The sequence below is a fragment of the Hypanus sabinus genome, chromosome 26 (genome assembly GCF_030144855.1).
Source record: "Hypanus sabinus isolate sHypSab1 chromosome 26, sHypSab1.hap1, whole genome shotgun sequence".
Lineage (NCBI taxonomy): Eukaryota > Metazoa > Chordata > Chondrichthyes > Myliobatiformes > Dasyatidae > Hypanus > Hypanus sabinus.
Genome location: NC_082731.1, coordinates 18,274,938 through 18,285,251, shown reverse-complemented (window position 1 = coordinate 18,285,251; position 10,314 = coordinate 18,274,938). Strand labels below are relative to the sequence as shown.

At 55.2% G+C, this 10,314-nt stretch overlaps 1 protein-coding gene across 4 annotated transcripts in view; it reads right to left on the bottom strand.

The window, feature by feature from the left end:
* Positions 1-7,730: 7,730 nt before the first annotated feature.
* LOC132381856 (FH1/FH2 domain-containing protein 3-like) overlaps positions 7,731-10,314 on the bottom strand; it is a 60,064-nt gene continuing 57,480 nt past the window's right edge. For 3 of the 4 annotated variants that reach the window (XM_059951496.1, XM_059951497.1, XM_059951498.1), the window contains exon 11: positions 7,731-8,885. In XM_059951496.1, the coding sequence (XP_059807479.1) occupies positions 8,857-8,885 (29 nt within the window). In that variant the 3' untranslated portion in view covers positions 7,731-8,856. The remainder of the gene's footprint in view (positions 8,886-10,314) is intronic. The other variant, XM_059951499.1, reaches the window with a different exon arrangement.

Genomic DNA, 10,314 nt, shown 5'->3' with positions numbered 1-10,314 from the left:
TCTAAACCCCTCTCACCCTCCTGTACCTGGGGAGCTCCCTCTAAACACCCTCTCACCCTCCTGTACCTGGGGATCTCCCTCTAAACCCCTCTCACCCTCCTGTACCTGGGGATCTCCCTCTAACCCCCTCTCAACCTCCTGTACCTGGGGAGCTCCCTCTAACCCCCTCTCACCCTCCTGTACCTGGGGAGCTCCCTCTAACCCCCTCTCACCCTCCAGTACCTGGGGATCTCCCTCTAACCCCCTCTCAACCTCCTGTACCTGGGGAGCTCCCTCTAACCCCCTCTCACCCTCCTGTACATGGGGATCTCCCCCTAACCCCCTCTCACCCTCCTGTACCTGGGGAAATCCCTCTAAACCCCCTCTCACCCTCCTGTACCTGGGGATCTCCCTCTAAACCCCTCTCACCCTCCTGTACCTGGGGATCTCCCTCTAAACCCCCTCTCACCCTCCTGTACCTGGGGATCTCCCTCTAAACCCCTCTCACCCTCCTGTACCTGGGGATCTCCCTCTAAACCCCCTCTCACCCTCCTGTACCTGGGGATCTCCCTCTAACCCCCTCTCACCCTCCTGTACCTGGGGATCTCCCTCTAACCCCCTCTCACCATCCTGTACCTGGGGAGCTCCCTTTAAATCCCTCTCACCCTCCTGTACCTGGGGATCTCCCTCTAACCCCCTCTCACCCTCCTGTACCTGGGGATCTCCCTCTAAACCCCTCTCACCCTCCTGTACCTGGGGATCTCCCTCTAAACCCCTCTCACCCTCTTGTACCTGGGGATCTCCCTCTAACCCCCTCTCGCCCTCCTGTACCTGGGTATCTCCATCTAACACCCTCTCGCCCTCCTGTACCTGGGGATCTCCATCTAACACCCTCTCGCACTCCTGTACCTGGGTATCTCCCTCTAACCCCCTCTCACCCTCCTGTACCTGGGTATCTCCCTCTAACCCCCTCTCACCCTCCTGTACCTGGGGAGCACCTCTAAACCCCCTCTCACCCTCCTGTACCTGGGGATCTCCCTCTAAACTCCCTCTCACCCTCCTGTACCTGGGGATCTCCTTCTAACCCCCTCTCAACCTCCTGTACCTGGGGATCTCCTTCTAACCCCCTCTCAACCTCCTGTACCTGGGGATCTCCCTCTAAACCCCCTCTCAACCTCCTGTACCTGGGGATCTCCTTCTAACCCCCTCTCACCCTCCTGTACCTGGGGAGCTCCCTCTAACCCCCTCTCACCCTCCTGTACCTGGGGAGCTCCCACTAAACCCCTCTCACCCTCCTGTACCTGGGGATCTCCCCCTAACCCCCTGTCACCCTCCTGAACCTGGGGAGCACCTCTAACCCCCTCTCACCCTCCTGTACCTGGGGATCTCCCTCTAAACCCCTCTCACCCTCCTGTACCTGGGGAGCTCCCTTTAAATCCCTCTCACCCTCCTGTACCTGTGGAACTCCCTCTAACCCCCTCTCACCCTCCTGTACCAGGGGATCTCCCTCTAACCCCCTCTCACCCTCCTGTACCTGGGGAGCTCCCTCTAAACCCCTCTCAGCCTCCTGTACCTGGGGATCTCCCTCTAACCCCCTCTCACCCTCCTGTACCTGGGGATCTCCCCCTAACCCCCTGTCACCCTCCTGAACCTGGGGAACACCTCTAATCCCCTCTCACCCTCCTGTACCTGGGGATCTCCCTCTAAACCCCCTCTCACCCTCCTGTACCTGGGGAGCTCCCTCTAAACCCCTCTCACCCTCCAGTACCTGGGGATCTCCCCCTAACCCCCTGTCACCCTCCTGAACCTGGGGAGCACCTCTAACCCCCTCTCACCCTCCTGTACCTGGGGAGCTCCCTCTAACCCCCCTCTCACCCTCCTATACCTGGGGATCTCCCCCTAACCCCCTGTCACCCTCCTGAACCTGGGGAGCACCTCTAACCCCCTCTCACCCTCCTGTACCTGGGGATCTCCCTCTAAACCCCCTCTCACCCTCCTGTACCTGGGGATCTCCCTCTAAACCCTCTCTCACCCTCCTGTACCTGGGGAGCTCCCTCTATCACCCTCCTGTACCTGGGGAGCACCTCTAAACCCCCTCTCACCCTCTTGTACCTGGGGAGCTCCCCCTAACCCCCTCTCACCCTCCTGTACCTGGGGATCTCCCTCTAACCCCCTCTCACCCTCCTGTACCTGGGGAGCTCCCTCTAACCCCCTCATACCCTCCTGTACCTGGGGATCTCCCTCTAAACCCCCTCTCACCCTCCTGTACCTGGGGATCTCCCTCTAAACCCCCTCTCACCCTCCTGTACCTGGGGAGCACCTCTAAACCCCTCTCACCCTCTTGTACCTGGGGAGCACCGTCTAACCCCCTCTCACCCTCCTGTACCTGGGGAGCTCCCTCTAACCCCCTCATACCCTCCTGTACGTGGGGATCTCCCTCTAAACCCCTCTCACCCTCCTGTACCTGGGGATCTCCCTCTAACCCCCTCTCACCCTCCTGTACCTGGGGAACTCCCTCTAACCCCCTCTCACCCTCCTGTACCTGGGGATCTCTCTCTAAACCCCCTCTCACCCTCCTGTACCTGGGGAGCTCCCTCTAACCCCCTCTCACCCTCCTGTACCTGGGGATCTCCCCCTAACCCCCTGTCGCCCTCCTGAACCTGGAGAGCACCTCTAACCCCCTCTCACCCTCCTGTACCTGGGGATCTCCCTCTAACCCCTCACCTGTACCTGGGGATCTCCCTCTAACCCCCTCTCACCCTCCTGTACATGGGGAGCTCCCTCTAACCCCCTCTCACCCTCCTGTACCTGGGGATCTCCCTCTAACCCCCCTCACCCTCCTGTACCTGGGGAGCTCCGTCTAAACCCCTCTCACCCTCCTTTACCTGGGGATCTCCCTCTAACCCCCTCTCACCCTCCTGTACCTGGGGAGCTCCCTCTAACCCCCTCTCACCCTCCTGTACCTGGGGCAGTCCCTCTAAACCTCACCCTCCTGTACCTGGGGATCTCCCTCTAACCCCCTCTCACCCTCCTGTACCTGGCGAGCTCCCTCTAACCCCCTCTCACCCTCCTGTACCTGGGGATCTCCCTCTAAACCCCCTCTCTCCCTCCTGTAACTGGGGAACTCCCTCTAACCCCCTCTCACCCTCCTGTACCTGGGGATCTCCCTCTAAACCCCCTCTCTCCCTCCTGTAACTGGGGAACTCCCTCTAACCCCCTCTCACCCTCCTGTACCTGGGGAGGTCCCTCTAACCCCCTCTCACCCTCCTGTACCTGGGGAGGTCCCTCTAACCCCCTCTCACCCTCCTGTACCTGGGGAGGTCCCTCTAACCCCCTCTCACCCTCCTGTACCTGGGGAGGTCCCTCTAACCCCCTCTCACCCTCCTGTACCTGGGGAGGTCCCTCTAACCCCCTCTCACCCTCCTGTACCTGGGGAGGTCCCTCTAACCCCTCACCTGTACCTGGGGATCTCCCTCTAACCCCCTCTCACCCTCCTGTACCTGGGGAGGTCCCTCTAACCCCCTCTCACCCTCCTGTACCTGGGGAGGTCCCTCTAACCCCCTCTCACCCTCCTGTACCTGGGGATCTCCCTCTAACCCCCTCTCACCCTCCTGTACCTGGGGAGCTCCCTCTAAACCCCTCTCACCCTCCTGTACCTGAGGAGCTCCCACTAACCCCCTCTCACCCTCCTGTACCTGGGGATCACCCTCTAAACCCCCTCTCACCCTCCTGTACCTCTGACCCCTCCATCTCCCTCCCCTGAATCGGGGGAGCTCCCTCTGACCCCTCCATCCCCCTCACTCCCCTGAATAGGGGGAGATCCCTCTGACCCCTCCATCTCCCTCACTCCCCTGAATAGGGGGAGATCCCTCTGACCATCTCCCTCACTCTCTATCTGGGGTGCTCCCTCTGACCCCCTCCATCTCCCTCACTCTCTATCTGGGGAGCTCCCTCTGACCCCTCCATCTCCCTCACTCTCTATCTGGGGAGCTCCCTCTGACCCCTCCATCCCCCTCAGTCCCCTGTATCTGGGGAGCTCCCTCTGACCCCTCCATCTCCCTCACTCCCCTGTATCTGGGGAGTTCCCTCTGACCCCTCCATCTCCCTCACTCCCCTGTATCTGGGGAGCTCCCTCTACCCCCTCCATCTCCCTCACTCCCCTGTATCTGGGGAGCTCCCTCTGACCCGTTCCCTCACTGGGCCTGTACTTGGACAATCCCACACCGTCTCACTGATAACATGCAAACTCCACACACAGAGCCGGGGATCAGGATCAAACCCGAGACTCCAGCACCGGGAGGCAGCCCTTGACCCACTGGCCCAGCTGCCCTTGCCTGTAGTCAGGGCACAGAAACTGCGGAGGTGCACAGGATGTTGGCCAGGCCGAAAATGGAATATTATGCTCAGTTTTGATCGTCCTGCTGTAGGAAACATGCCATTATCCTGAAACGGGTGCCGAGGAGATTAACGAGGATGGGGGCTGAGGTATTGGGTTACGGAGGGACCAATGAGGGGTGACCTTACAGGCGTGTTCAAAATCATGGGGGACAGGAGATTCTGCAGATGGTTGATCATCCTGAACAACACGCACGAAATGTTGGAGGAACTCAATAGGTCAGGCAGCAGCTGTAGGGGGGAATAAACTGTCGATGCTTCAGGCCGAGAGCCTGCACCAGGACTGGGAATGAAGTGAACGGAAGCCAGAATTAAAAGTTGGGGTGGGGAGGGCGGGTGGCAAGGAGAGGAGTGCAAGCTGGCAGAGAGAAGGTGAGACCAGGTGGGGGAGATGAAGGGGTTAAATAAGAAGCTGGGAGGTGACAGGTGAGACCGGGTGGGGGGGATGAAGGGGTTAAATTAGCTGGGAGGTGATAGGTGAGACCGGGTGGGGGGGGTGAAGGGGTTAAATAAGCTGGGAGGTGATAGGTGAGACCGGGTGGTGGGGTGAAGGGGTTAAATAAGCTGGGAGATGATAGGTGAGACCGGGTGGGGGGGTGAAGGGGTAAAGTAAGAAGCTGGGAGGTGATAGGTGAGACCGGGTGGTGGGGTGAAGGGGTAAAGTAAGAAGCTGGGAGGTGATAGGTGAGACCGAGTGGGGGGTGAAGGGGTTAAATAAGAAGCTGGGAGGTGATAGGTGAGACCGGGTGGTGGGGTGAAGGGGTTAAATAAGCTGGGAGATGATAGGTGAGACCGGGTGGGGGGTGAAGGGGTTAAATAAGCTGGGAGGTGATAGGTGAGACCGGGTGGGGGGGTGAAGGGGTTAAATAAGCTGGGAGGTGATAGGTGAGGCCAGGTAGGGGGGGTGAAGGGGTAAAGTAAGAAGCTGGGAGGTGATAGGTGAGACCGGGTGGGGGAGTGAAGGGGTTAAATAAGCTGGGAGGTGATAGGTGAGACCGGGTGGGTGGGGTGAAGGGGTAAAGTAAGAAGCTGGGAGGTGATAGGTGAGACCGGGTGGGGGGGTGAAGGGGTTAAATAAGCTTGGAGGTGATAGGTGGAAGAGGTAACGGGGTGAATAAGGGGGAATCTGATTGGAGAGAGCGGGGGAAGGAGGAGTGTGATGGGCCAGTGAGGAGGGGTGAGAGGGGAACCAGGATTGGAGGTGGATAAAGAGGGAAGGGGTGGGAAAAATTTACCAGAAATTGATGTTCGTGCCATCAGGTTGGAGGCTACCCGGACGGAATAGGAGATGTCGCTCCTCCAGCCCGAGTGTGGCCTCATCGTGGATATGGACCGACCTGTCAGAATGAGAATGGGATGTTGGACTGAAATGAGCGAGCTGCCGAGGGGAAGTCCCGGCCCTTGTGGCGGATGGAACGAAGGTGCTCGATGAAGCGGTTCCCCAATCTGCAGTACGTCAGTTGACCCCGGCAGACCTCACCTGGGAGGACTGTTTGGAGCCCTGAAGGGTGGTGAGGGAGGAGGAGGAGGAGGCAGAGCTCTTATGGGGATCAGTGCCAGGGGGGAGATCAGCGGGGACGGATGAGTTGATGGTGGGGGGGTGTGTGTAGAGAGCAAGCCTCAGGGAAAGAAGAGAGTGACGGGGTGTCTATAAGCTCAGTCTTTTTCTAGGGTTTTGGAACCAAGAACAAGAAGTTTAAGGTCTCTTCTGCCATCAGGAGCCTCATGACTCACACCACCAGGTTCAGGAGCAGTCATTACCCCTCGACCATCAGGCTTTTGAACCAGAGGGGGTGACTTGATTCATCCCATCACTGATCCGTCCCCACAACCGATGGATTCACTGTGAATGACTCTTCATCTCTCGTTCTCAAAATTTATTTATGACTATTATTTCCTCTTAAACAGTTTGTTGCCGTTCATAGACTGGTCGATACGCTGATTCTATGATGGTCGTTGGGCTGATGGAGTTTGCCCACAAGAAGGTGACTCTCAGGGTTGTATAGGGTGACACAAATGTACTTTGATAATGAATTTACTTTGAGCTTTTGAACTGTGAAGGTGAAAGGGGAGAGATTTAACTGGAAGCTGAGGGGCAACATTAAACCAGAGGGTGGTCCGTATATAGATTATGCTTCCAGAGGAAGTGGTTGAGACCAGTGTTTTAACATTTAAACGTACTTGGACAGGTACACTGATAGGAAAGGTTTGGGCTGAACGTGAGCAACTGGGAATGAGCCGAGTTGGGAATCTCGGCCAGCATAGGTCAGATGGGCTAAGTGGCCTGTATCTCCGCTATGAGACTCAATAATTTCAAACAGCATTGGGGAAAAAAGGGACAAAACAGAAGTTCCAGTTTCCAATCACAGGAGGATGTGAAAGCAAGTAGACGAATCCTCTCAATGGTTCGTATTCTGCATGGAGGTCGGTGACCAGTGGCGTTCCTCAGGGATCTGTTCTGGGACCCTTACTCTTCGCGGTTTTTATAAATGACCTGGATGAGGAAGTGGAGGGATGGGTTAGTAACATAAAGGTTAGGGTGTTACCGATAGTCTGGAGGGTTGTCAGTGGAACTGGGCTGAGAAATGGCAGGTGGAATTCAACCCAAATAAGTGTGAGTAGGGTTCGTTTTGACGTCCAATTTGAAGACAGGATGTAATATCAGTGTGGAGGATCAGAGGGATCTTGGGGTCCGTGTCCATAGGACACTCAAAGCTGCTCTGCAAGTTGACAGTGTTTGGCTTTCATCAAATGTGGGATTGAGTTCAAGAACCGTGAGGTAATGTTGCAAATATATAGGACCCTGGTGAGATCCCACTTGGAGTACTGTGCTCAGTTCTGGTCGCCTCACTACAGGAAGGACGTGGAAGCCGTAGAAAGGCTGCAGAGGAGATTTACAAGGATGTTGCCTGGATTGGGGAGCATGCCTTGTGAAAACAGGCTGAGTGAACTCGGCCTTTTCTCCTTGGAGCAACGGAGGGTGAGAGTAACCTGTTAGAGTACAAGATGATGAGAGGCATTGATCATGTGGATAGTCAGAGGCTCTTTCCCAGGGCTGAAATGGCTAACACAAGGGGGCATAGTTTTAACGTGCTGGGGAGTAGGTACTGAGGGGATGTCGGGGGTAAGTTTTCCACAGAGAGTGGTGGGTGAGTGGAATGCACTGCCAGTGGCAGTGGTGGAATTGGACACAATAGGGTCTTTTAAGAGCCTCTTAGATAGGTGGAGGCAGATACAATAGAGTCTTAGATAGGTACATGAAGCTCAGAAAAATAGAGGGCTGTAGGGGTAACGGTAGGGGAATTCTAGGCAGTTTCTAGAGTAGATTACATGGTCAGCACAACATTGTGGGCCGAAGGGCCTGTAACGTGCTGTAGGTTACTATGGTCTATATTCTAATCCAGTAACTGACGAACCAGACCAGAGGAACCATGATGATTGTACATCGTGCTGTGGTGAATAAGCGAAGTCAGTGTTTATTTAATTGTTTAATACCACATACAAAGCACTATAGGTATATATAGAGAGTGATCTGTCTCTGTACTCTGGTCAGCTGGTTATTTGAATTCACCTCTGACCCCTCGGGCCTATCACGCACAAAACGACCGCATTCCCGGATTCTGGAATTCTCTCACTCCGGCCCAGCTGGCCACGTTGTGACAGTCCTGCTTCACAGAGTCCAAAGCAACGGGAAACAGACAGATCGAGACAGAAACGGTCTTCATAAGGGTAGGGCTGCCCTTACCCTGAGGCCTCATTCAGCTTTGTGAGGGCAGGGCCGCCATCCTGTTCGACGCTAAGGCCTCATTCAGCTTTGTGAGGGGGGGGGCCGCCATCCTGTTCGACGCTAAGGCCTCATTCAGCTTTGTGGGGGCAGGGCCGCCATCCTGTTCGACGCTAAGGCCTCATTCAGCTTTGTGGGGGGGGGGGCAGCCATCCTGTTCGATGCTAAGGCCTCATTCAGTTTTGTGAGGGGGGGCCGCCATCCTGTTCGATGCTAAGGCCTCATTCAGCTTTGTGAGGGGGGGGGGGCCGCCATCCTGTTCGACGCTAAGGCCTCGTTCAGCTTCGTAAAGGCAGGGCCGCCATCCTGTTTGACGCTAAGGCCTCATTCAGCTTTGTGAGGGCAGGTCCGCCATCCTGTTTGACGCTGAGGCCTCATTCAGCTTTGTGAGGGCAGGGCCGCCATCCTGTTTGACGCTAAGGCCTCATTCAGCTTTGTGAGGGCAGGGCCGCCATCCTGTTTGACGCTAAGGCCTCATTCAGCTTTGTGAGGGCAGGGCCGCCATCCTGTTTGACGCTAAGGCCTCATTCAGCTTTGTGAGGGCAGGGCCGCCATCCTGTTTGACGCTAAGGCCTCATTCAGCTTTGTGAGGGCAGGGCCGCCATCCTGTTTGACGCTAAGGCCTCATTCAGCTTTGTGAGGGCAGGGCCGCCATCCTGTTTGACGCTAAGGCCTCATTCCCACGGGCCCTCCCCGCATTACCAGTGAAGCTTCTGGTCGAGGATTTCTTTGGAAAGGAACAGAGGTGAGAACGAGATTAAAGAGGAGACTAGACAGTGACTATTCTCAGACTATCTGACCGGCGACGGGAATCAGCTCCTCATCCTGAAATGGTTAGAGAATGAATCGTTGCCACACTGGGAAACCTGCTTGTGCATGTCCATCCATACAGGTCTCCGCCGCACCAGTACGTCGATACCGGTCAAGGGAAAAGCACTAACGGAACAGTTACAGGGCAAGTGAGTGCAGGTGGGGCCAGCGGAGAGCTCCCGAGTCCACCCCCACCCCACAACAACCTGCTAACAGCGGGCCGGGCCCAGCGGTGTGCGCCTTCAGCCTCCTGCATCGCCCCCCTGAGAGAAGAGAGAATGTCCAGGCTGGGTGGGGGCTTTAAATCTGCTGGCAGAAAGAGTGGAGACTGAACTCCCATTGCCCTCATCCAGGTGAGGTACAGGAGCCTCAGGAGCAGCTTGTTTCTGAATGGACATTGAACCCACCAACACTACTTCACCACTTCTTCTAATTCCATCTTTGCACAACTAATTTAATTTAACTATTTAATATATATACTCAATGTAATGCACAGTTTTTTATTATAGGAGGGGTGATTGATAAGATCGTGGCCTAAGGTAGAAGGAGATGAGTTATACAGCTCTCCTTACAGGCACATGCAGTTCAACTCTTTGAGTGATTATGCAGAAAGTTAGATGCCCTGTGCAGGAAAGCACAGAGTCGACTGTACTTCCTCAGAAGGCTGGCGTCATTCAATGTTTGTAGTGAGATGCTGAAGATGTTCTATCGGTCAGTTGTGGAGAGCGCTCTCTTCTTTGTGGTGGCGTGCAGGGGAGGCAGCATTAAGAAGAGGGACGCCTCACGTCTTAATAAGCTGGTAAGGAAGGCGGGCTCTGTCGTGGGCACAGAACTGGAGAGTATGACATTGGTGGCAGAGCGGAGGGCGCTGAGTAGGCTACGGTCAATCATGGAAAACCCTGAACATCCTCTGCACAGCACCATCCAGAGACAGAGAAGCAGCTTCAGCGGCAGGTTGCTGTCAATGCAATGCACCTCAGACAGGATGAAGAGATCATTACTCCCCAACGCCATTCGGCTCTACAATTCAACCACCAGGGGCAAGACATGTTAAAGTGCCGGGGTTAGGACTGAGCCTAAGTTACCACTCAATCCACTTTAGTAAACTATTTAAGAACTTTTTAAAAGCTATTTATTAATGCTTTTTGGGAGGGTGATTTTAGATGCATGTCATATTTATACTGAGTTAAATACTGTATGTAATTAGTTTTGCTACAATAAGTGTATGGGACACTGGAAAAATGTTGAATTTCCCCTTGGGGATGAATAAAGTATCTATCTATCTATCATCTCCTTCTACCTTAGGCCATGGACTTATCAATCATCCCAGTGAATTATTAACTTCA